At 40.7% G+C, this 27,285-nt stretch overlaps 3 protein-coding genes across 4 annotated transcripts in view; 1 reads left to right on the forward strand and 2 right to left on the reverse strand.

The window, feature by feature from the left end:
- Window positions 1-3,451: 3,451 nt before the first annotated feature.
- LOC306962301 (synaptotagmin-B) lies at window positions 3,452-9,897 on the reverse strand. The gene is made up of 5 exons (XM_079555414.1): window positions 9,708-9,897; window positions 7,950-8,926; window positions 4,395-4,566; window positions 3,965-4,131; window positions 3,452-3,894 (listed from the first exon to the last, which is right to left on the reverse strand). The coding sequence occupies exons 1-5, from the start codon at window positions 9,718-9,720 to the stop codon at window positions 3,745-3,747; spliced, it is 1,479 nt and encodes a 492-aa protein (XP_079411540.1). The 5' UTR covers window positions 9,721-9,897; the 3' UTR covers window positions 3,452-3,744.
- A 3,752-nt stretch (window positions 9,898-13,649) lies between these two features.
- LOC306962153 (semaphorin-7A) lies at window positions 13,650-20,705 on the forward strand. 2 transcript variants are annotated; one of them, XM_079555226.1, is made up of 14 exons: window positions 13,650-13,784; window positions 13,878-14,005; window positions 14,096-14,152; window positions 14,229-14,327; window positions 14,547-14,655; window positions 14,850-14,957; window positions 15,031-15,179; window positions 15,375-15,553; window positions 15,802-15,904; window positions 15,978-16,173; window positions 18,257-18,384; window positions 18,464-18,603; window positions 20,011-20,081; window positions 20,189-20,705. In XM_079555226.1, exons 1-14 carry the CDS (start codon window positions 13,676-13,678, stop codon window positions 20,512-20,514), a joined length of 1,902 nt encoding a protein of 633 aa, XP_079411352.1. In that variant the 5' UTR covers window positions 13,650-13,675; the 3' UTR covers window positions 20,515-20,705. The 2 variants fall into 2 exon arrangements, with proteins under 2 accessions (XP_079411352.1, XP_079411353.1); XM_079555227.1 differs by having other exon boundaries at window positions 14,096-14,140.
- Window positions 20,706-22,780: 2,075 nt separating this feature from the next.
- Window positions 22,781-27,285, reverse strand: part of LOC306962141 (AT-rich interactive domain-containing protein 3B) — a 38,059-nt gene continuing 33,554 nt past the window's right edge. The window contains exons 6-9 of the mRNA XM_079555211.1: window positions 26,674-26,930; window positions 26,000-26,272; window positions 24,715-24,807; window positions 22,781-24,604 (exon numbers count right to left, since the gene is read on the reverse strand). Coding sequence (XP_079411337.1) covers window positions 24,423-24,604; window positions 24,715-24,807; window positions 26,000-26,272; window positions 26,674-26,930 — 805 coding nt within the window. The 3' untranslated portion in view covers window positions 22,781-24,422. The remainder of the gene's footprint in view (window positions 24,605-24,714; window positions 24,808-25,999; window positions 26,273-26,673; window positions 26,931-27,285) is intronic.

The following is a 27,285-nucleotide window of genomic DNA, read 5'->3' on the forward strand; positions in this document are numbered from 1 at the left end:
GCTAACTTGCATCTAGCCCCTTTAAAGCTGCGGTAGCTGATTTTCTGGTAGGCTAATACTGAAATATATTGTTTTGGTCCAAACTCGTCTCTAGCTCTCACAATCCCTCCTGCATATCTGAATTGTTCATGCAAATGAATTACCTGTAAGTTTCACGCCCGTGTGCATCTTTGAGCGGTGGTAACGTGGTAACAGGTGGGACCTCCCCCAAAATAAATGGCACTCATTTAGATTCTCCTTCTGTCTTCCATCACTCAATTAAAAAATAGCTAAAGATGCAACAAGGTCTGTTTGTTGCTGTGATCACAAATACTCTGTGGTGGCAAAAATAAATATACTCTACAACAAAAAGTCAGGCATACCCCAGCTTTAAAATGAATCAGTTATTGGTTAATTTATGGCATTATAAGGTCTCAAAGAGCTAAACAACACTTTTATTTATTTTAAAGTATGACACTGAATAAGTGAAGGAAAAAAATCATGTTAAATCTGTGAAACTGTACTGATTGTAGGAAATATAAGGGGATCTGGATGGTCCCGGTAAAATTCTAGCAAATCCGCCATTGTTCTGGCAGATTTTGCCTTAGATTGTGACTCACATAGAAACAAATTATGTATTTAGTGTTTTCATCAAAGCTCAATAGAGTCACACACGCCACGCTCTTTGGTGCATTTACACATTTGTGAGTAAAATGACACATATCCAATGGTCTCAGGGAATGTACCCTTTAAATATTATGTTGGAATCAGATCATGAAAATGTCCCAGCTCACCGAGAGGCAGTATCGTTCTGTATCATGAACAATAAAGAGAATGTACCACAGAACCTAAACTGCCAACTGTCTGAGAGCAAAGGAATGACTCTGCAGTTGTTGTATGAGGTCACTATAAAATGTGCTTTTTTTCCCCTCCCTGCACAAATAATTTCAGCATCAGTCTGCTAAAACAAATTATTAAGAGATCTCAAAACCCTCAGAGGCTGCAGTAGCAGTAGTACTAGTATTATGTTTTAGTTGGGACAGGAGACAGTCTCATGGAAGAAACTCCTTCTTTTTGAAAAAGCCTGGTAGTTGTTTGCCAGAGACAGGTAGACAGACGTGACACAACAGATCAATAACACAAGATTACTTCCTAGAGATGCACAAAGTGGGTCGCTTCTGGACTCCTTACTGAATTGGACAACCGTGAATGCTCTTTTTATCCCAATGTCAGTCTGTGTTTATCATTTTAAGACACTGGTGCAACATTTAGAATTTTTTGCTGGATAAAAAACATGTGTATTATGGCCAGCCCAATACCGCAATTACAAGATACCATTTTGCATATATATATTTGATGCTATTTATATATATTAAAAAAAAAAAAAAAACAGCACATTCAGACAACAAACAGCACAAAACAAACTTTGATGTTTCCTAACCGGCCTCTTTGAAGAATTCTCACATTCCTCCAGCGTTTGAGGTTCACTTGTGTCATAGTGAAGGCTTTGGCTTATGCCCACACAAAATAAAAAAACAGGAATCTCCTTAGCCCTGCTCCCACGTGAGAGTGGGCAGTTCAGAGGCAGGACAGAGCAGCCATGTCTGTGTCCAAAGCTTGAAAACCCACTGCTTTCAATGCCTCCAAATTATTTTTCTACCAAATCGCCTGTGCATCTGAGCTTCTTCTTTGAAAGGAAAAGGTTCTAGAATTTGATGTCATTGTTGTCAAATGGAGGGCAGAGGATGTAGAGCCGTATTTTGTAATGAGACAGTTACATATAACAGTTAAAGATGTAATATAACTTTCTGGTATTATCACAAGTCATGTAATAATAGGTGCCGTGCACGATTTACAATGTGATGACGTCATCATGTCAGGTGGAAGACAGGGGCCAATACAACTCTATCGGGGAAATACAGTTTTTGTAAATCTCCAAAATGAAAATTAACAAATGCTTTCATCTCATCATTTTTTGACAGTGACTGGATTCAGAAAACCAACATGTTTTCGAATATTGTCACCACTTTCAGACGCCTTTCAGAGAAAATAACTGGACATTTGTTCATGTGTGTCCTATACTGTTTGTGTAATGTGTTACATTTATTACATTTGACGGTCTTTTTATAGATTTATTATAACACTTATAACACAGCATTTGTAAATACTCATTTGTTACAAAATAGAACATCCAATCCAACTTTATTTTTATAGCTAGCACATTTTATAAAAGTTTCCAAAGTGTTGTACATGTAAAGAGGCAAATATAACTCTATCGGGACTGTTTTTGAAAGAAGAACAGATAATTCACATGTGTTGAACCTTTTTGTCTTATGTTAATGCCTTGATCTTTAAAAATAAAGTAAAAGTTGCTTCAATTTTGCTGTCAGAGAAGACACTTTATGCCATAGCGGATAATCGCGGGAATTACAGAGATTTCCACTATAAACCAGGCTAATTACACTTTTTGAAAAAAGGAAATCCTACCAGTGGCTGTGTAAAATGTCATGCTGTAACGTGAATGCAGCCTCTTTCCAAAGCTCTCTGAGAGAGGACTTTAATTATATGAATGGGATGGGGCAATTCACGACATTTTCTTGAAAAGCTATGAAGCACTCTCCTTTGAAAGTGAGAAGAGTCTTTGATGAGGCTGAGTGAGTTCTCAACAGAGCCGTGGCACAGATGAATTATAAAGACATGGGTGCGAAGGAAGCAATTACTATTATGCTTGAATGTTGACTTTATGTGATGGGTGTAATTCATTGGCTGGATTCAGAAATAATCGATTTTGATTGTGCACATTTCACACTCATTGAGTGTGGGCAGAGCCAAGCATGTGCACCACTGAGTGTCCAGCCTATGACATAAGACCCACATACAGTTCTATTACATCATTAAGGCTCCTACTGTCGGAGCATGTTTTTAACATGGATGAAGATGTTGCCCTCTGTGAACAGGAAGCCATGGTTAAATGCTCCATTAAGCTTTGCTTTTCAACATTTCCACAATATGCAAATGTGATTGAGCTCTCTCAGCCCCACACAGATGTCATGTAACACTGAAATCAGAGAAGAACATTGGTTCTTTGGGAGACATAGTTTGAAAATGCTGTTTTGTTGTCAGTGTTGAGTATAAAGAAGGATTGATTTGTATTGAACAAGTGTATTTGCCTCAAGCTGACAATTTTTCAATCTTTTTTCAACAGAATCCCGGCTGACAGCTGTCATAACGTCTCAGTGACATTAGCAGTGATGCTTTTCCTCCACATACATTACATTACATTCACTACATACAGCAAATGGCTCTGGAACAGCTTATGGTACAATAATTCTTTGGTCCACTTGACACAGTTGAACAAAATTTTATAAAACAGTCTTTAACTAGTCACTTGAGACTACTTGTTAATAGATATTTTCCAAATTTAAAATTCACCAAATTTATGATGTGACATCTATAAGACAAAGTTAAATTAACTTCAAGGTATTTGCACTGGTGCCCATTAATCTTACAAGTAGGATTTGTTAAAAGTAACAAGCTACACTAAAAGACTGTGAACACAAGCGACATAAAATAATAAATAATAAAGCAAATAACACTAATTTACGAGTTAATAGTACAGCAAGTACCTCGCACGCAGAACAATTGGACTAAAATATAATTAGACATCCAATTTGTACAATGATGAACAAATGCCAGAGTTTTAATGGTATTCAACCAGTCAGTGTCTTTATATCGGTAGATCAGCCAGTGCACATGGCGTCAGGCCTAGAGCACATCGGGCTGAATGCTGTGCCAACGAGCCGCCTCTATCTGCCCTCGACTCAGCACCTCCTTCCAGTGCGCCCGCCCCTCCTCTGACGCACTGCTGCCGATAAGAACACGCCCCAGCACACTGCTCTTGGTATACAGACGCCCCTAACAGAAGAAAAAACACACAAAGATTGTAATCTCATAATAAGTCAATATAATATCACATGTTGGATACCTGCATGATGATACATTCAAAAAGCAGTGGCTGCTGAGTGATGTCTCCGGGAGGCAGGTCGAACAGAAATGGGGCGTTCCAGATCGGGTTGAGGCCACTAGCTCCTTTGGTTTCCTTTGTAGCAATTACCTTTCCATCCAGCCTCATATTGATCACAACATAGTGGTCTGAGAACAAGAAAGCTCCGTTCATTCAAACATCAACTCATTCATTCCGTCCATAATGAGCACTTTTCTCATTTTCAAAAAACATTATCAACAGAAAGCTATCAATTACACATAGAGAGAGATGTGATCTGAAGACAGCGGGGGAAATGACACCGCCCTGATCAGTTACTAATAACATTACAGCAAATCCAATAGAAGAACTGACAAATACTGGCCCATTAGTGATGAGCACTGGCCATTTACAACAGTGTGGCTCAGTTTACCTGGGGTGCCGGGGATCTTGGTGAGCTTGGCCAGGTGCTCTGCCTTCCTCACCATGAGTTTAATGCGCTGGGCCAAAGACTGGTACTGCAGCAGAATAAACACTTGGCCCAGAACCTTTGGCACACACACTGATGTTTTCCTGCGGGTCAGTGTTTCCTGAGAACTCACACTCTGAGGGAAAGCAACAACAGACACATGTTACTGAAAAAGTCTTACAATTGAGTTGCCTTAATAAGAACTTAGATTGTACTTTGTCCAGGTTTCATAGAATACACACAGTAACTTAAAATAATATACATGTATGAAGAACAAGTTAAAGGAACAGGCCACCGCTTTAATATACTGAGATCTGTTCTTACCTGAGCACAAAGACCAGACTCGTCTAAGCTCAGGTAAGAACATATCACAGTATTGAAAAAACGATGGCCTATTCCTTTAAAGTAAATCTAGCCTGAATACAAAACAGCTGGACTAAGCACAAAGGGAAAAGGGTGTGGTAGTAGTAGTGGAAGCCATTTGAGGACTGAAATAATCAGAAAAGTCAGGTACAGCTGTTGGTATCTTTAAAACACGGAGGAGCACAGACTCATAACTTTGGCAGGTGTTTGGCGAGTGCATCAAGGGGAAGGACTAAATATGGGGGATGACTCAAACATGCATCAATAAAGCAGGTTTCACGTGGAAAATCACAATATCAAGGTCCACGAAGGGTTTGCATTTCCTATTGTGATGAGTCACTGTGCACTGACCAAAGTCTGATCGGGACCCCCAGGAATGTCCAAGGGCCACGCAGCAGAGTGTGAAGGCGCATCCAACAAGTGATTTCTGCCTCAGTGCCTCTGCACTTAATCTTGTTTTTATGATTTATGAAAATATAAACATACATTTTGTCCTATACTGATGAAAGCATTTGTACCATGAACACAACTTCTATGGGCGCAGTTGCCATCGGAATTATTGAGGGATGTGTACAGTGGTTTAGAGGCTAATATTTAATGAGCAAATGAACAAATCAAATTCTTAATGAAAATAGAAAATGTGCGCTGCTTTGGGTCCCACAAGTGTAACAAGTTGTAGTGAACTCCGGGGGCTCTTCCAAGGAGCCGATAGTGCATGAAAATAGAGAAAAATGACTGGCTATGAGAGAAAGCAGTCAAAGACGGTTAGGAGGCACTCCGTAGTTATCAAAATAAAAATCCTTTATTGTGGCATGGACAAAGTAATTAAAAAACGCCAACGTGTTTCGAAAGCTATGTCTTCATCAGGGCAATTGGAAGACATAGCTTCAATAAAGGATTTTTATTTTTGATAACTACGAAGTGCCTCCTAACCTTCTTTGACTGCATTCTCTCATAGCCAGTCATTTTTTCCCTCTGTTTCAAATTAAATTCTTAGTTGGGATTGCCATAATGACTTTCCATCAAAGATCACATGTTGCCTTTGAATATTCAGCACCATCCTGTTTAACTAAATGAATTACCATCTTTACTGAATATGGTAATTAATTTGACTGGGCATACTGATTAACGACTTCAGAGTTTTACGCTAAACATTTTTTATCAAGGCAGGAAATGTATTTATTAAACTATTAAAAAGCCTTTTATGTTGGTTCAGAAACGCACAGAATATCTTAATATATTATGAAGAACTAGAAAAATAATACAGGACTTCTTAAATATGGATTAAAACGTCTGTCTACAGCGACATTAAACCAGCAGCCTTATCAAACATTGAATGAAAGCATTTACTATTTTTATTTTTATTCCAAACATCAAAGGCTTATCCACAGGCTCTGAATGCCTTAAAGAATGGAATAATCTCAGAAGAAACACTTGTTACTTTATGTTGTATATATGTTGAGTATAAAACTATTATTATCTTAAAATGCACAACAACTAAAAAGGACAACTTGATTTAAACGTTTGTTCAGAGGAGACACATATTGAGGTGAGTGTGCCGTCTCCACACCTGTATCTGTAAACACAGCACGAGTCATCAGCAGAACTACAAGCATCAGCTGCCTTCTTCATTAAAGGCTCATCTAAATGTTTTCTGACAGAGGGCACTGCGTGGGCACACAGCCAGCTTACTGTACTGCGCTTTGTTTGCTCCGCACTTACAAACAACAAAGTCACCGTAACTAATCACATAAGAAAAGTGTCTAATGGCATAACAAATGAAACACTTCCCCTTCAAGGACACAGCACCACTCTGTGCATTCCCTCTGATGTTTCCAATCAGTGCAATCACATGGAAATGTAAACTCGTTAAATGGATTACCAAGCAGGACATCATTTTACATTTGAAAATGAGAATTGTAAATAAAAGCAGCCAAAGGTCTTCGCCACGAATTAACGCAAGATTCACAGACACCGCTGTGAATCACACTGCAAATAGTGCGTTGTGGCTGAGGGAGACCCTTGAAGGTTTAAGCATGAATTTAACGAGAGCTGACGGGACAAAAAGATGAGCAAGGAATTGGTCTTAGGGTTGTACGCACCACTGAGGCCAGGGCCGATGGCTTTTGGACTTTTCACACCGATACAACAGTTTTTTGTTATGTTTTACAATACAATGAATATGAGATTAGTTCTATATAGTAAGTGTGAATTGGCTATTGTTTGGAAACTCAATAAGTAAAATGCAAATAAAATAAAAGCATTTGTAGATAATAACCCAGAAGTCTGAGAGTGTTCATTCTCAACATCTCAGATACAAACTTAAAAACATCAAATCTGGACATGTAAGTCATCACAGCACATTTATTTAAAGCAATAATAGAGAGCTGCAGACCCAGAGCCAAGACCATAGACTGTATATATGGCCAAGACAAATCCACAGTGCGCCCTCTGCTGGTAGGAGCAGATCCACAACAGCATTTGTTAATATTTTATGCTTTACTATTATTGTTAGGGTTAGTTTAGGTTAATATTAGGGCTAAGGTTAGGTTAGGGTTGTTCAGGAACAAAAACAACAAGCAATTTAAATGCTGTTCAAAGTGATGCTATCTTAATCAATCAACAGAAGCATCTAGTTACACTTTACAAATTTGTTCATAAGACTTATTTTGTTTTCATGAAAAATAAGAAATAATTCAACCTACTAATGCCTCACGAAGTAGATCAACATATCAATCAACCTTCCTTAAAGCTGATTGGTCTAGATCCGTCTTATCCAGCAGAGGGCGCACTATCACGGTAGATTTGTCTCGGCTCAGGGTCTGCAGCTTTCCCCTACTCATTCAAGTAGATTGACAGATGTTTTATGTTGTGTTTTGCTACATTATAGATACAACATGTGCTGCAATTTTGCACCACACACTGTGAGAACTTGTGGGTAATGTAGATCATTGCATTTGTGTGTATTACATCTCATCGTTGGGCACGCTCCACCTGTTGGTTCATAAGATGCCCAAGTCATGTAAAGGTGGCGTTAAAAGCTGTCATTAAACCCAAGGTAAATCTCCTCACTCATTTTGACAGGTAATGTGATGACCATAAAAATGTGGATTCCCTTCTTCTATTGTGTTTAATGGCGTAGTGGAAAGGCTGTACCTTTTTCAGTTTGCTCTTCGTGGGGGTGAGCTCCCTGGTGAAGGTGCAGGTGGTGTCTGGTGTTAGGTCCATCTGCTCACAGGGCATCTCCACCAGGCCTAGCATGGCCTCTCTGAACCCTGAGAAGTCCCTGCTGTAGACAGCCAGTCTCAGGGTGCAGAGATGCAGCTCGTCCATGGGGCCCACCTGCAGGACCACGCTCTGACTGTGGAGCTCCGGGCTGAGGCTGCGGCGACGGGACGGCAGCGGCTGTGGAGAGGGGCACAGGGGAGGCAGGCTGGCCCGGACAAACACGGCGCTTCTCTTTTTACTTGTACCAGACAGACCCAAGATATTGACCGCCAGGGTGTTTTGGGCTGAAGAGAAGAGCAGGGAGAAGTGTAAGAGAGGAGAGGGCTTGGATCCAGTGGACACAGACCCGTACTGCGCCCCATCCCTCAGCTGTGGGTCAGAAGTCAGAGTACTGCCTTCACTGCTCAGGAAGCTCTCTCCGCTCACCGTACTGCGTCTGTTCTTGGCCCGCTTCGACCTGGACATGAGACTGAGCTTGGTGAGCGACGGCAAGGACGCTCTACCATGAACTGGGGACTTATTGGATGGACTGGGACTGGGAACTGCCGGAGAGCTGAGACGCCTCACTGGAACAGGCAAACCGGGGGACAGCAGCAGGCCGGGGGAGCGGGTCGGACTGGAGTCTGAAGGCAGAGCACACAGGTCATCCTCAGAGGGAGAGGAGCTGCTTTTAGACAAAGGGAAGTCCAAGACGTCTCCATCCAGCTCCTCGTACTGTTGTTTGATAGGGTGAGAGCACTGAGACGGGGTCAAAGTCACAGTGGGCGGGTAGGGAGACATGAGAACTGCCTCCCTGTCCAAAGACGAGGCGCTTTTTTTCTTTCGGCGACAGCAAAGGATGCACACGACAACCAAAGAATAGCAGAGCACAGCCAGCGCCACCGCCAGCACGATCTGCAGGTGAACTGGAAGAGGCAAAAGAAGGGCGGCAAGGACAGAAATATTTAATGCAAAAGGGGTCGTCTGGGTAGAACAGAAGCAAAGTAAGAAAGAACAATACAGAGTGTCATATGAGCAGTCTTCTCCAGCGGAAATATCGGAACCTTTTTATAATCATCATAGCCTGAATAGCCTGTATCATGGCTTTCTCTCTTTTGATGATTCATCCTTCAGTGCTGGATAATAATGTAAAACGACAAAAAAAAAGAGATGTGTCTGTGTTCGTAGTCAGTCCTAGGAATAAACATTTGTAAAGGTAGATGTTGGATATATAATCATTGTATTAACAGAGACAGAAATAAAGGGGAATTGATGCAGGCAGTGTATGAGAACAGACTGCTATCACCATACGCTCTCCAAACCAAGTTCTGCCATATCAAAAGAGCATCAGCAAAGGCATTTTCTTACTTTTGCTGTAAACTGACAAACCTTTTGTGTATGTAGGTTGCCAAAAAATTGATATGCAGAGAAATAATTAGTGCAATGAAGCAGAAAAGGCTGATTAAATAGCTTTAACTGTAATATGACAATGCAGTGGCTATATATAATAGGCTATTTGAGACGTACAGCCACAAACCACTGCAGCAGGACCGTTGGAACCACTCCAATTGTAGTGTATGTAATGTCAAGTAGTGTCAGATCTGTTTTGTTTCATGTCTCACATAGTTAAATTGTTAAACTGACTGTTGCTGTTATTAAGGTGCGAAATGACACGCCAAAAAAGTACAAAACATAAGATCCACTTACCTCCGAGCGACATGTTTCTTCGGCGGAACTTGTGTGGAGTCAGTGCAGAGCGGGATTGTCCCTCTGAGACATGGTAGTGTGCGGATAAAAGGGTGCGCTCACTTTTCTGTCTGGACTGTGCAGGCACCGCGCTGCATCATCATCATCATCATCATCCACGGCGCTCTGAACTGCACGAACCACCACCACCCAGCCAGGCCAACTCTAGTTGTGACGCCATCATGCGGCCCAATCTGGTTTATCCAAAACATTATGACCCATTGAAGAGGAGAAAACGATCAAAAGGGAGAAATCAACAAAAACATATGATATAAAAAAAAAAAATCATTGATGTTGCATGGTCGGCTATATAGAATGAAGAATGTTCTACCATTGCACTTTTGCTGTAGGATCCCCCCCCCCCCCTTATAACAACCACTTTTCCCCTTTGGAAACGCTAAGGAGACAGATCAACACTCTCTTTTTTGGGTTCAATATTTACCACTAGGCATTCACTTTTCCCCCCTTTATTTCTGTATCCTATTTTGTAATAGCCTATGTAACCGCTTAATCCCTGCTTTAAAGGGCCTATACGGAGTTTAAAAATGTTAAAATTATGTATTTTCCTGCCCTACATGTTCCAGCAATGTCCTGATATCCTGCACTGTCACTCAAAAAGTTGTTGCTTTGGGACCCGAAGTGCCGTCATGCACGAGCTTAATATAGAAGGTGCAGTTACACGTATGACCTGAGGTGGCAGTAGTGAGTATAAAATGGCTAGCTTGCATCTAGCCTGGGTGCATTTTCTCCAGTTCAACTTTACCCAAATCTAAAAAGTTACAGCCTAAATGCCAGTGATCATTTGAAAACTAAGACCTACACTTTTTTTTTTGACATTGTCACTTTTCCATCACATTTTTGTCGCTTTTTATCACTTTTTAACACTTTTTTGGTCACTATTTCCATCACATTTTTTTGCCACTCTTTTGTCGCCCTTTAGTTGCGTTTTCATCTATTGTTATTGACGCTGTTTCCAAGAAGCAATAATATTTTGGTGAAGCCAAACTGGAGAAAACGTGCTCGGTTCAGGTGGGGGTTTAGAGGTTAAACAATTTCACACAAGTACGTTCTGTTTCATTTGGGTTTAATCTTTATTGCAACTTGTGTGTTATTGAAATGATGTATATATTGTGTATTATCATATGCATTATTATTATTATATATTTCCCCCTTTATGAATTTATTTAGCCTTTTTATTTTTGTTAGGCTACAACATATTATATATAGTTTATGGGCTACAAACAAGTACATTACAGGGAAGTGATATTACACCGCCATCTGCTGGCTAAAATTACTGACTGCACAAATGAAGAGTAGGGGAAAGCTGCAGACCCGGAGCCGAGACAGAAATACCGTGAAGCGAATCCACCGTGATAGTGCGCCCTCTCCTGGTAAAGACGGATATACGACGGTATTAAGTCTCGGGAAGATTGATTTGATCAACTCAATGAACGTGAGACTTTAACCGATTATTTCATTTTTTGATTTCTTATGAACCAATTTTGAAATCGTAGATGCTTCTGTAAAGATAAGATAAGATGACACATTAATGTTGTTTGATAACACATTCATTTTCTGTTTAAGATATAGCGTTTATGCTAGTTGTAACTGAGTAAAAACAATAAATCCCAATTTTATGCTACCCAAAAAATGCAATTACAGGCTGTAAGCATGGCCGTATCTACCATTGAGGTCACCGAGGTCCGGACCTCGGTAAAATTTTAGCTTTTTTTTTTTTTACACATTGAATCCTGCGCAAATGAATGTTGTAAACACGCGCTTCTACAGGCGGAAGAGCCTCTAGTTCAGACGTGGATGAGCTTGTTCTGAACCTAAACGTGTCCACTCTGAAACCGGACCTCATGAGCCGCTTTGGACCCGAGTGCGTAAAACTCCGCGGAGGCGAGAGGGGAGGGGGCGCGGCTGTGCGTCAGCCTCACTACAACAGCAGCGCATGAACCGCGCCAAAGTTTGATTGAGATGCAATTTCTATGCTCTCTGTCATAAAGAGAGAGGAGCCAGAGCGCGCGCCGTCACGGTGACCTCGATTTACAACAGGAGTTTTCCTCATTCTGATCTGAGGAGCGAGAGAAAGAGAAGCGTCTGTGCCTCATCATCGCCGCCTCCTCTGCTGCTCACTTTGTTTCTGTCTCATGCAAAGATTGTCCTGCGTGTAAATGATCTTCGCTTTAATGAGAGCTTAAACCAGCGCGTTCACCTTTGTAGCTACCAGTGGTTTGACAGTGAGGGCGACGCAGAGGGGGCGGGGCCAGAGCGCAGAGTCCAAACAAGAGTCTGATGTTCAGAATGAGCCAAAGCAGAACCCTCAGCTTTACCCATTCACACCCACAGCCTCGTTTTCAAAACAATTTTCATTTAATATTTCAGTATTTATTTAGGAAAAGACTTTCTTATTGCCTCTCACTCAGGCGAGTAAAACTGTTTGGAAAACCTGCTTCACAGTAATAATGGATGAAATAGATATTAAATAGATATTTTGTTTTGTGATATTCATCATGTTAAAGTATGGGGTAGGTGACTCGTCACCTAACACTTCAGGGGGTGCACGGCTGCACCCACTGCCCATGGGTCGACTGATGGAGCGAGGCCAGTCTGCTCCATCTGCATGTCCGACCACCATCCACTCACTCACCACATTCACTCAGGCTCCTGGTCCCAAACGGGACAAGCAATTTTTGAAAATGGCTCAAGGATGAGACAAAAGTGTTTTTGATCACTTAAAATACAGGAAATTATATCTGAATCTTTAAAAAATTCCTGGGGGAGGACCCCCAGACCCCCCGGTTTAAAGAATTATCCGGACCTCACTGTTTTTTAAATCCTGGCTACGGCCCTGGCTGTAAGTAAATATATAATTTATTCATAATTATGTATTACGGGTAGGCTACCTTTTACTTTCTGTGGCAAATTATTGCATATTTTAATTTTCAAGAATCTTGGCCTGGACACTCTTGAGATTTTTAATCTCAATGAGTTTTATCCTGGATAAATAAAGGACATTTTTTTTTTTTTTTTTTAAGTTATGGCACCATTATTAATGGCACATAGTTGCATGTATATATGTCATTCCAGACTAGTTTTGACCATAGTATTATTATTATTATCATTTTTAGCCCAGAATTACAACATTTGATTTTTACACATTAATGACGTCAGTGTTGATCTTTTGTTTAAGTGAAGTTGACAGAAAGATGCTGCTGAATTTAGGAAACAGGGAAGACCCTGACGGTACAAATGTTATTTTTTACTTTGTTATTGCATCTGAAACATTATTAACCCTATGATTTCTCTCCTTTCTTTACTGATTACAGCAATGGCCTAAAAAAATGTGATTTTGTTCCAAAATATTGTCTCTGTCCCTTGTTGAACAAATGAAGGCACTGTCTTACAAAATACAATGAAATGAGTAAAACATACAGTTTTAATTTCATAAAATAACCCAAATAATAGTACATGTAGCCTAAACTAAGCTACATCAACACATTCTAAATTACACAAAATAATCTCAACGACACAACTATAAAACATGAAATAAATACCGTCGTATATCTGTCTTTGCCAGCAGAGGGCGCACTATCACGGTGGATTCGCTTTTCACGGTAGATCTGTCTCGGCTCCGAGTCTGCAGCTTTCCATTATTGGAAATGAATGGCGTAGTCTAGCTATATTTATACAATTTAAAAAAAAGTAAAACATATCTGTAGGTCACGTCATCACAACGCCTCCAATCTACATAACGAATGAATAAAATAATGAATGAAACAACCGGCCCCCTTTTCCCCGCGGAAAGCTTTTTGTGTAGGAGTATGCAGATGTCATAGTAGGAGTGTAACTTTCGCTGCCCCACATCGCACATTGTGTTAGTGCGATTTAAAATCACTGAGTTTGAGCTGTCGTCAGGACTCAGGATGGGGCAGTTATGTCTTCAAATAAGCCTATATTTACTATTATTATTTTGTATTATTAGATCCACAACAACAGCGACGGAGCGACCTCGCCTGATATTTACAGAAACGGGTAGGTTTTCAACTCGTGACTCTTTTTTCTTCTTCTTTTTTTAGACTATCATGTTATAGTATGCGTTTTAATGAGGACATTCATTTATGGCAGAATCGTTCATATTGAAGCGACGGTTCTTTAACGCACCCACTGTGAAGACCCTAATTGTGGGAGAAGATTCAGTGGCAGTGTTTGGGACGGCACACATCAGTCTTATTAACTTTCTCAATCAACAAAAGGTTTGGAGTTTTACATGATGGATAGATTGAGAGGTAACAGCTGTCCTATCTTATTTCATGATTGTCCAATTGTGTGTTCATTTCTTGCAGATCCCTGTGAACGTGCCAGTGCAGTGGGATGAATGTGTAAAAAATGTACAGACAAAAGTAGGTATTATGTAACTTGACGTAAAATGCTGTTTAAAAGTGATTTCTTCTTATACGTTTTGTACGTTTATTATAGGCTTGTACTTATAACATAACTGTGGTCCATAAGAGTCAAGAAGCCAACCACATATTTGTGTGTGGGACCAATGGTAAAGAAACCGTCTGCTGTAACATGGTAAGAATCAATACAATTATACGTTGTCATGATTAGGCCTGTCACGATACACTTATAGTTCAATAAATGACAGATAAACGCTGTATTTAGTAATGTCGTTTATCGCAATATTTTTCTGCCTCAATATATCGAACTTGAGATTTTCGTATCATAACTGGCCTAGTCATGGTATTTCATGAAGCTTTTGTTCTGTGTGTTTATGGACTGTTTTTCTTGAAGAATATTTCAGAACATTCCGCCAAATTCATCAATTCTGATAAAGTGACGAGCATAAAGGAGAGCATAAGAGATTTTATTATGAAGGAAGGTGAAGCCTCTGCTTATGTTGGTACGTTTTTCACACGCTCTCGGTTAATATTAGGCCCCACAATCTTCCTTCTGAAGTGCCGCGTTCTGTGTTCTTTTTAATATGTCTGACATTTAAGTGACCTTATCTGCCGTTCCAAGTGCATAGTACTTTCCTTAGCTCACCGGTTTATCATGTAGTCATCCTTCTGTGTCTGATTATTTATTTATTTTCAGAAAGTCCAGACAGCGCTGACCTCTATATCACAGACTCCGGATCTCAAGACGTCATTGGCATATGCAGGTTTGGGAAGCACAGTGTCCGGCCAGCGTACCATGATCAAGGTATATGTGTCATAAACATGCTGTATGATGGTTCCCTGACATTTACTGTCAATGTCCATGTTTTCCTTTTCAGAGCAGCGCTATATAAAGTTAGTCGTCAGCAAACAGGACAGCAAAGATGGTGCGCTTCAAGACAAAATCTACGGTTTTTACAATGAAAAGAACACAGACACCGACATGTATAGTCACATGTGGAGGCCTTATGTAACGCAGATATGCATGGTAGGTACCTTTATTTCCTTAAATTCAGCAGCCTTAACTAAAGCCTTGACTAAAAGGTTTGGTGAGCTTTGTGCATTATAGAACCCCACACAGCATATCAATTGAATTCTCCATCTCCACCCCTAATAACAACATCAACTGAGCGTATTTTGGTACACATTTATTCTGATGCCAAAATGTGCATGTTCCACACAGACAGATACTGGCGGCCCCAAGAACAACATGCAGTTCACCTGGACGTCACAGCTGAATGCCCGCCTTTTCTGCGGCAATATGGAGCAGAAACAGCACTTCTCTGAGCTGCTCGATATCGCTACAGTCGAGGCTGACCACTGGCAGGACACAAGAGTTTATGGACTTTTCCAAAATGAATGGTATGCTGACTAAGTTTTTATCTTCCTATGTTCGTGATCAATAGACAAGGAAGGAAGATGTGTTTATCTGATGTGTTTTGATCATGTGAGTGATTTCTTTAAAAGCAGAAACCACTGACCAAACATATACGATGTCTGATGATAAAACACATGCCTACACACAGCAAGTTCCTGTTTTAGAAGTGCTGAACTTACAACACATTTCTTGTTGACTGCTTAGTAACCCTCTTTGCTCTAATCCTATTCAGGGGTATGAGGGCCGTGTGCATCTACACACTACAAGACATTGACCACATCTTTAAAACCTCCCCCTTTAAAAACTCTGACATGCAACCAGGCAGATCCAGAATGGTACCGACACAATCACTACGGGAAGTTGATGTTGTAAATGCCAGTTGTTCAAAATGTACTCTTGCTTCCTCAGTGTGTCGCGGACAGCACGAAACTCGGATTTGAAACTCTGAAGCAAATAAAGGCCAGTTGTGAAATGGAGAGGAGCATCCAGCCAGGGAACAGCCTCGGGCCGATTCTGATCAGTCACCACCATTACAGCCACATCACCGTGCACCACTTCCAGGACAAACGTGACAACAATCACACAATCCTTTTTCTGTCTCTGAGTGAGTAGCAGCCCGCCAAACAATAGCGTCTATTGTTGAACATATTTATGGCGTCTATTGGCACCAGACACCATTTTTGAAAGAAATATCCGAACTGGGAAAACCACAATGTCCAACCTAGTTTGTGTTGGAAACAAGCCCAACAACACATGATATTAATGTTGTGACTTAAAGGGGCTAGATGCAAATTAGTCATTTTATGCTCACTACTGCCACCTCAGGTCTTTTTGCGTAACTGCAGCTTTTATATTAAGCTCATGCACGAAGGCACTTCGGACCGAATTAACACCTTTTTGAGTGACAGTGCAGGATTTTAGAGGCAGTTGTGATGAACAGGTTTTTTTTTGTTTTTTTTTTATTGCTGGGATCCCCATTAGCACAGCAGAGCTGTCGCTAATCTTCCTGGGGTCCACATATAAAAACATAAAGAAATACATTAAAGAAAAAAGAAAAGTACATTAAGATACAAAAGCCACGCAACAATGTATACAATATATTACTGTATCACAATTCATGATCACTACTTTCTTGGCATAATTTAACAATAATGTATCAAATCTCAAGAAATAGTTAGTATATTTTCAGTTCAGTTCAGTTGTTGATAACATTTTTTCAATGCCGATTTAAATGTTTTTATATTTACGAGCATCGTTAGATTTTCAGGTAGCATATTCCATGCATGCATTGCTCTGTACATAAATGTTTTCTGAGCACTGTTTGAATGTACTTTAGGTCTGGGCTCATTCTACACCTTAGGAAATGGCAAAAACATGTAGACGGAGGAAAATACTTAATTTTAACATTTTTAAACTCTGTATAGTCCCTTTAAACTTCTGGCAAGGCAAGGTAAGGCAAGGCAAGGCGCCTTATTTATACCGCGCATTTCGTACACAAGGCAACTCAATGCGCCTATCTATCCATCTGTCATTTGAAAGCTTTAACAATAAGAATTTGCAATTGAATTTGGCTCATCTTGTCCAGAAAACCTATTATTTTCCTGTTATTTATTCATTAATACCAAGATGCCAATTACTTTCTCAAGTTTGACTCTTTGAACCTGTTAAAAGGATATTTCAGGATTCTTTACATAGGGCCCCATTTTCTAGTTATCCATATCCTTATATTTGAAGAGTTTAGTGATGCTAGGTTAGTGCTAGACTAGCACATGTCTATGGTAACTAGTAGCCTGCATTAAAAACCTTTTCAAAATCATTGGGTAGTCAATCAATCAATGATTTTGTGTAGCCCAATATCACAACAGGAGTTACCTCACAGGGCTGCATCGAACATTAAGGCAGTAAAACAGAGCAATGAGTATAAAAATATAGAGTTCAGGCGAATGAAGTATCCAGGCAAACATAATGTTCAAATAAGCATGGGCAGCAGGCGGTGACGAGCGCATGGGTGTCCCCTGTCCTTAGACTCTCCAGCATGGCGAGGAAAAACTCAAAAACCCACGGGGAAACCTGAGAAACCTCGGGGAGAACCACAGAAGGAGAGATCCACTCCCATAGACGGACAGGCTCCCATAGACCAGGGCCGATGGGCGGATCTATAGTAGTTCTCCAAAGGTTGCCATATCTCCTTTGTGAATTCCACATGTAGTAATTATGTGGCAGATCACTCCGCTGCTGCGTAGCTTACAAACAGGAAGCTGATGCTGCTGTCAACACAGACATTTATATGGGTAGTCTGGTGTTATAAGTGATTTGCCTCGGGTGCACTGTGCTTGGGTCAGACCGTTTTTAATGCAGGCTACTAGTTACCATAGACATGCACTAGCCTAGCACCACTAAAGTCTTTAAATATAGGAATTGCATGAATTAAAAACCAAAAATAGCTCCAGAAGTCAACAACACTCTGGATAACTAGGAAATGAGGACCTATGTGAAAAACCCCGAAATATCCCTTTAAGTTGTTTGTGTCACAATTGAACCAAGTAAATATTTCCTCATTGGGAATTTACCGCCATTGTGCTTGGGGCAGTTGATACAAAGACGCTATCATATTTCTTTTTTTTTTTTTGCTGTGGGTGTGTGCAGTACAGGTAATATTGGATTTTTCTGTCTTCCTTGTCAAACAGACAGTGGTGCGGTTCATAAGGTGAAGCTCAAGCAGAGTCATAGTGAAGATAACAACTTAATCATAGCGGAATATAAACCATTCAACCACAGAGCTCACATTGTTAGCGTGAGCCTGAATCCCCCCACGGTGAGTAATAGCCACTCCTCGATGAGTACTGATATGAGAATGATGTTTCAAAGATGAAGAACGTTGCGTGTCACTGCAGAAGAAGCTGTATGTAACGACCAGCACCGAGGTGGCCCAAATAGACGTGGCGAACTGTCAGCGCTATGGAGATGTTTGTGCAGAGTGTGTCCTGGCTGGAGATCCCTACTGCGGCTGGAGCGAAGACCACTGCGCGAGAAAGTAATCCTAAAACTCTCTTGGGTTGGCTGTAGAAATGCATTAGCAATATGGGGGATTGTGTTTGACTGAAGGGGGGAAAAAAACAAATGAATGTGTCAAATTGAAATAGCAGAAGTCTATGCAGACAGATCTGAACGACCAAAAGAGGCACCAGTTCGAAGGAAAGAAGTTGTTTCTAATGAGTTCATCAGAAAGCAGAATAGATGGATTGCCAGGTTCACAAACTAGGTAAAGAAAACTTGCAACATGAAACATAAAACTTGGTAGAGAAACAGTAAATAGTGAACTATAAAAACTATATAACTATGAGGGCATGCATAAAAATACCACAGTGTGAAAACCACTGCACTAAGCAATTTCACATTATAGAGTGTTCAAGTATAGCTGCTTGTGTAATGTGTATGGGATGTAAATACACTTTTTTCCTCAGTCCTAGTCCAGTTCTGACAAGCTAGAAAGACAAAGCTAATGTGTTTAAAATATAGGTATACTAGACAACCCTCTATTATTTGTTTTTAGCATAATACCAACCTTTGATGCCCGTTGTTCATTGTTTCTGAGAGCAACACAAGCTCAGCACATTGTCTATAATTCCACTGTGTCAGCGTTTTCCCAGTAGACATTGACAAAAACACATGGCATGGCATTTCTCATAATCCATTAACACAAGGCTCTGAATTACAAAAACTATTCCAGAAATATGACATTGTGAACTCTATTTTATTTTTATTTGACCTTTATTTAACCAGGGAAAACAAAGCAATGCCATCATCGCAAAGTTATGATGTACAGTCATTGCACAAACTTGCAAATTGGTAAAAAACGGAAAAGGGTGTGGTAGTGTTGATAAGGCTGACACATGATACCACGCTGAAAAGTACAGCTGAAGGCAAGAAAGACTGATATGGTGAAAGGTTGCGCCACAGAACGTCTTGTGACTTGTAAAATTTCCAAAATGTGATTACGTTCGTATTACCATAAACATTCACGAGGTGCCCAAACAACTTCCTGCCCAATTTGTGATATGAAAATGAAGACTTTTAAAGACGTTTTACGACATAGAATTCTGAAATTTAAGACCAAATGCTCTTCAAGAAAAGGAGCATATTAACTGGACGTTCAGTCTGCTTCTGTGTATCTGTGTATTTCGTGTACCTTTTTTAGAGAAGTTCAGGCAGTAATTATGCAAAAGGAAGTGTGTACTGTGTAGGTGAGAAATATTAGGTTCTTCTTTTTAATAAACTTCAGGATGATTCTGTGAATAACAACACAGTTGAGTAAGAGCTCTAAGGACCAGTTGCAACTCACTCTTACTCATAAGAACAGGAAATATAAAGCCAATTACACAAACAAAGCTCTCTGTTTAAGCTCAGCATAGACATGTTTAATCATTGCTTTATTTAACAGTGGGCCACTGCAAGTCACTGAGGATATGGCCAACTGCCCTGTCTCAATGCCGAATGAAAGTCACATGAAAGGTATAAGTATATGTCCAGTTACAATGAGTATTTTATGTAGGTTGGTTAGTGAGCTCCATCAGTATAACGCCATTACATTAATGATTTAATCTTCTACCCTGTTCCAGAGCCAGAAGATGCAGAGGACCAGATCTTTGTTCCCCGTGGGTCACGGTTCTTCTTTGAGTGTCCGGTCTCGTCCCTTCATGCCCAATACAGCTGGTACCATGACCACCGGCCTGTGCTGTGCAGCGGGACACAGCAGCAGTGCTTACTGCTCATCAGCAGCATCCAGCCCGAGCAGGAGGGCACATACAGCTGTGAGTCCGAGGAGCAGGGCCACAGACGGGTGCTGGCCCAGTATCAGCTAAGGGTAGAAGACAGCGCTGAAGGCTACACCCCAGGCCTGGTGCTCTGGGTTTGTCTCGTGGCTGCACTTTTAGTCCAGAGCTGAACATGTTTTATAGGTGAAATTAGGAGCAGTTGTTCGTCTATTCTAGGGAACAAGGCTGCATACACTGAACGCTGCTCTGATACCAGTGTTGTGGGTTCGAGTCCCAACTCTGACAATCTTCTGGATTTCATCCTCTCCATCCTCTTCAACCTAATTCCCTTTGAACTTTCCTGTCCAATAAAGCCAACAGTCCAAGAAGAGTCAGGGTTGGCATTACTTTGTTTTGCACCTTCTTTGATTATTTGGTACCAAATGATCTTCTGGAAAGATTCATGTGTCATACGCAATCTCCACTGTTTTATTTATTATTTGTAAATGAAGCTTTGTTAGTGAAAGTATTAATGGTAATGTGAAGTATGGTTGACTGCATTGACTGGCCTGTGACTTAAAGCAACTGGTACTTGAAAATCTTCTGTTTGTGATTTTGTATGTACTACCTCATCACCAGCAGTGGTTCAGTGTTAAACTCTTATTTAATTATTTACAACCATGTGAAATAGTAACTTCCTTGAATCCTTGCTTCAAAGCTATGCTCTCAAACATGTCTCAAAAGTCACATTATGTCTTGTAAAAGTAGCTCTATTTACAGATATAAATAAATGAATGTCATTTTCTCTCTTGTAAAATGTGGAAGTGAATCATTGTGTGTATCTTTGCTGAGGATGTGACACTTAAATGACTCATCAATCACAAAAACACAGACACACTGATAAGCTATAAAGTAAAACTTTATCATGACATACAAGTTAAAGCCCTGAGAACCATATCTTTATATTACTAATAAGAACAAAACTGAATGTGTGAAAACCCGTTTTGGAAAAGTGCTCCTTAAATACAATCAGCACAAACCAGTTTTAACAAGCATCCATGTGTTTTGTCCTACTTTGTTTTAATCCAAGAGAAAAACTATATAATATCAGCTTAATATCATCATTATTATCATGTCATAATAACCGTACAAAAATATGCACAAACCCCACAGTTGAATTAATATACGGAGCATTGTACAAGCCAAAAACATAAAAGTGATAAATGAGGTATTCGATAACCACTTGCATATGCACCTGTTTTTACACAGATCAGGTTAGATTTTAGACATTTAAACTGAATATTTCCATGAGACAAAGGTTCTGCATACTTCACAGCTTCCTGAGAGACGAAACCTTGCGTGCAGCTACTGACAAAAAAAAAAAAAAAATGCAATACAAAACCCAAGTCAGTCCTAAGTAGCATTCAGAGAAATGACTGCAGCTCAGTACCCGTCCCTCGAGTAGCTTCAACAACAAAAGCAAAAGTTGCAATGCAACATGCAGCCCACTGCCCTGAGGTATTGTGTGTGACGAGGTAGGGAAGGGGGTGTCCCAAAGATGCACTCTCACCCGTGCAGACAACACTCACACAAACAGTACAGTGGTAAGTGCCCTGAGCTCGCCGCTTCAAGTGAATCTTATCGTCATCGAAAACACTTAGATGTGTAAAAAGTCCTGTCTTTCAAAATGCTTTGCCATCACAGTACTGGCTGTGGCACAGGCTGTAATGTTTGTTTTCTAATTATATTTACTGTTTTATAAGTTATTTATGACCCATACACCACTCATACATTCTCAGACTCACAGTGAAAACACACATTCAAAGGCAGTGAAGCTACACTATCAGCCATCCGCTTTGTGCAGACAGAATCAGAAGCAAGGATATAGATATTTTAGTAACATGGCTTTAGTGATTCAGCCCTGCTGTTACTAAAAGTGTTACATGACACATTGAACACAAATAAATAGTACATATTTCTATGCAACAGAATGAATAGCAACTGTATGATTGAACTGCCGCTCAAGTGATTACTCTCCAAAGGATTAAGCTTGAAGAGCTGCGTAGTGAAACCACAATGTTCAGTTTCACCCACAACTACTTTAAGGCAGCACCTACAACATCCTCATTTATACAATACAGTAATGTGTCACACATGGGGCTGAGGTGTACAGCTGATCTGCACGGCAAAAGTCTGCACAATCGGATGCTCAATGGCATCAATACAGTCATAGCAACAAGGCCGCAGACTTCGGCTCACAGCGATTTCTTAACAGTTAAATGCCTCACATTCAACACAGATGAAGCCAGTTCAAATTTATATTTTAATATTTAAAAAAAACCTTTGAAGGAATATAATTACAATCTAATTTCAAAACTGGTAAAACTAGTAAGAAAGGAAATTTATATCACAAAATAATGACACACCAAGTGTGTCAAATCAATAGATCTTGCCAAATCCCAAACATATGGGGAAAACGTTTTAGTTTAAATTTTAGTAAAATTGTAATCAGCAAATCCTCATTTTTGCCCTAAATTGACTGCCCTGCTGTAGATCACAGCAGCATGGTGGAGCTATGACTGGCAGGAGTGGACATGATTGTTTGGGCATTGATTTAGAACAACTGGCTAGTCTTTGGTATCTAGCTGTGCAATAAACAGAGGCAAATATTGACCAGAGCATTTTGGTGGCAAACCACTGGTCAAATGATTGTACACATGCATAACAATACATAGTTGTGAAAGAAGACGTGGTGTTCACAGTCAGATTGATGAGAAGATTGGCTTTTGACGCCTGTGACCTCGGATCTTACAAATAAACATAAAAAATCCTACACTTCTACATTAGCCAGTGAGGAAGTAATGAGAGTATTCCCTCTTCCCTGATAAAATGTAGGAAAATCACTCAACATTTCAAAATTAAGAAACAAAATGAAGAAAATAGACAAAAAGGAGCAGGCATCAAAACACGTCATACAATGAATGTGGAAAGGACAATGATCACTCTTCCCACGTTTGTTTGGTTTACAATATGTCCCCAAAACCAGCAGCGCGTCGGTATGTTCACCTTAGATTTCAGGAAGGATTTCCTTCACAAGCTGGGCGTCAAGTCTCACATGAGGTATGTAGTGCAGCTCTCCTTTATGGAGAGTCTGATGAGGTATTCTTGGATTGTGTGCGTTCTTCAGGTACGACCCCTTTTTAACATAAAGACGCCTTGTCATATTTTGCTTCCTGAGAGAGCTGCCCTTTGCGATAGGCCAGTAGAAGTTAACATATGCAGTATATATGAGAGAGAGGAACCAACTTAATAGTGATTGGTGAAGTAGGTGACTAATCTACTACAGACAGCGATGGACCTGCAGGAGAATAATAATGTGGCTCTCACAGAGAAAATGTTGTGCACTGCTAAGAGGAAAGAAATATATGATAGCTATGTGCAATACATTTGAAGTGTCATGATCAGGCCGGAGTTATGAAAGTAGAGGTATGTGATGTGCTGGTCTACAGCATCAGATCATTTCTCAGTTCAGCTAAAGGCTACAGTATATTAAGAAAACCTGAAGTGCCCTGAACTGTTAGTTACTGCAAGAAGGTTCTATTGGACCCGACTTCCTCTGATTGCATCTACGTAGGTCAAAAAGAATACAAAAATAAAGTTGATTCGGGTATATATCCTACAGCTCCTGAGGTAAAGACACCACTGCAGGTTACTTGATTTGAGGTATGTAAAAAGAGAAAAACTAAAAATCATTCTAAAACACAAAATCAAAAAGATGACACAATGGCAACAAACAAACAGACAGTCCTAATAAAAGTTTCAAGTTCAGTTGAGACACCTGTCAGTGGATTTTGGCTGAGCTGATTGTGTTTAGCGTGTTAACATTTGTATGTGCTCTGTATAATATGTAGATTTGTGGATGAATGTAGAGCTGTGCCAAGTTTGGGCACATCATTTTCACAGGCTTTGTGATCATTGAGACAGCCAAGACTTTGACAGGGTTGATGAGGTATTTGTTGTGCAACAGTTATTCTTTACGATTTCTCGTGGTACTGAATTTTCATGCTGGACCTCGAGGTTGAAGAAAGGCCCTTAATTATTAGGGAGATCCTCCAGGAACAGGCTCCGCAGAGCTGGGACCCTTGGATGAAGACGAGGACGCAGGGCTGAGGGTCTGAGGACCCGGAGCAGAGAAGCCAAAGCTCGGGCCAGCGGCAGCAGGAGAGCCAGAGGCAGCAGCAGAGACAACAGGGACTCCACCCTTCTGAGCAAACAGGGTTCCTGTGGGAACAACAGTGTTTAAGTTAAGTTATACTTTATTAATCTCTCTAGAGAAATACAAGCACAGGTAAAAGAGCACGAGTTCTGTCATCATTGAAATCCAAACAAACCTGAGTAGGTTGTGCCATTAACTTCCACTGAGACAGTGATGCTGGCATTTCCATTAGTTGAGATACTCAGAGACATGTCCTGCGGCTTCTCTTCTAAGAAGACATAGAAAGAACATTCAACAAATGTAACAACCAGAAACAGCCTAAGGGGCATCACTAGATGTTTAAGGGAACACGCCACTGTTTTTACATACTGAGATATGTTCTTACCTCAGCTTAGATTAGTTCAAACGTACCTGTCTGGTCTTTGTGCGTGCGCTCAGTAACGCACAACGACCAAAGATGTTGGTAGCATTTGGCCTCTCAAAATGTATTCCTATAGCTCCAAATGGGGGTGAAGTTGGAGGCTACCACACTCTTTCACGTAGGAACATATCTCAGTATGGAAAAACAGAGTCCTGTTCCTTTAAATAGCATAAAATTTGATGTTTACTATGCCAGAATTACCTAGTAACCTTTCATAACATCTACAACCTAAGAAATGATTTGGCTCCCTGAGTACCAGCAGATCTAATCAAAGTGAATATGGTCTAAACCACGGTTGAAGCAGGTGTAAAATAGGGCTAAATCACGACTAAATTCTTCAGGCTACAGTTGATTAATTTGGATTGCTGCATGAGTCTAGTTACAAAAGTACAAAGGTTTCACCCAGATGCTCTTCAGTTTTGGAGATCAAGCAAGGAATGAAGCCCTTAATGGGATAGAAACTCAAATAAATTATTAAGAGTTCAAAATGGTTTATAAAACACCGGCGCGTTTCTGCCTCTCTGGACTGCACTGAAAAAGTTCTAAAGAAAGACTAAAAAAGAGGATAAAACAAATAATGGTCTCTATATAAAACAAAAAAGTAGATGACTTTTTTTTTATAGCGCCTTTACATGGGACAATCTACACTCCATGGTGGTAACCTCCCATAGAAGCCACAGCTGTCCCAGGGTTAGAGTGAGGGAAGTGAGGCTGTCAATCTGTGCCATCAGTCTGTCCGACCACCACCAAACACTTACTCTCACATATGCACCATTAGCCTAATGTACATGTTTTTAGTGGTAGAGGAAACTGGAACAACCAGAGGAAACCTACGCAGACACGGGGAGAACATGTAAACTCCACACAGAAAGGCCTTGTTTGGCCGGGAATCCCCGGAATTTTTAGCTGTGAAGCCCGAGCGCTAAGTGCTGCGACATCTTCGAGGAGTCTGAGCAACACCAGAAGCAGCCCAATAATGGCATTTGTACCCATATCCACAGTGAAAACCCAACTTAGACAAAAGAAAAGTTACACTGACCTCTGGTGGTAATGGGCGGGGGTGCGAGGCGCAGGTTCATAGGCATTTGAGACGCCATAGCCAGGAGATTGTGTTGAAAGGCTTGCTGCATGAGGCGCTGCTGCTCCTCAGCCAGGCGAGCCATCTTCCTCTCTGGTCCCTCCATTCCACTGGTCTCCAGCTTCTCCCGCAGCTGCTCCAGAGTGGCAGCTCGAGCCAAGCCTGCAACCTGCTGCTGACCCAGGGCCAAGGCCATGGAGGGTCTTGCTGCCATAATGGAAGTAGTCAGATCATCTGGGAAAAGGGACACACAAAATTATTATTATTATGTTAGGCAAATTCATGCCAGAAAAATGCTTTGTTTTGTTACGATGACACCAAACTTCCACACACACTTGAAAAGGTGATCTTTCTGAAGTGAATACCACAAAACTGTTGAGACCAATAATTCAGGACATGGAGGCTGGTCAGATAAAGTGCCCATTAGAAACTTTAGCTCAAGCGCAACAGTTCTGTCTGTAGCTTGTCTTAAATTGCAGCTTCTCCAAAGGTGCAACAGGGGGCAGTACAATTCCAAAAATGAAAAGGTCCTTTGAACTAAGACCAGTTAGGTCTTAAAAATGTGCAACCAGTTAATGTTGATGTGAAATATAAACAGGTGTTTGCAGTGTAACTACATTTGTAGGAATACCCACCTTTTTTCAGAGAGGGTCCGGGTGAAGGCTGCAGGCCATTGAGGGCCCCTGCCCCAACTCCCAGAGCAGAGAGGTGCATCTTGGGAGGTGAGAGGATGTGGGGCGCTGTGCTGGGAGAGGGAGAGAAGCGGAAGAGGCTGCTGCTGTAGCTGGGACGACGGCCTTCGCGCCGGTTACTGTCAATGGCAGCCTGCAGCTCTCCTGGAGAGCTCAGGCCTTTCCTCTCACATTCGAACGGGTAGAGGTATTTCATATACCTTGAAAACAAACACAGTAATTACACTATTTCCACTGGAAAATATAATGATTGCTGTAGAAATGCAGACTCCCTGTAACTGTTTGTTTAAGCCAATAAAAGGTTCGTAGTAAAGCCTGTCTTGCACTTTTGTGTGCAAACACATGCTTCCCTTCCCCCAACCACATTTAAAGCATTTCAAGCTTAATAAATAAAGCAAAGGGCATCGCCCTCATCATCCCTTTGTTAACCTAAATGAGTTCTCAATTATTGCTTTTATCAACAAACAGAAAGAGTCTCTGAAGCAACTGGAAAAGTTGTCCTTAGTTCATGTCTGTTAATTCCTATTCAAAAATGGTCTTTTCAGAAATAAGACA

This window comes from Gobius niger (genome assembly GCF_951799975.1).
Source record: "Gobius niger genome assembly, chromosome: 4".
Taxonomy (NCBI): domain Eukaryota; kingdom Metazoa; phylum Chordata; class Actinopteri; order Gobiiformes; family Gobiidae; genus Gobius; species Gobius niger.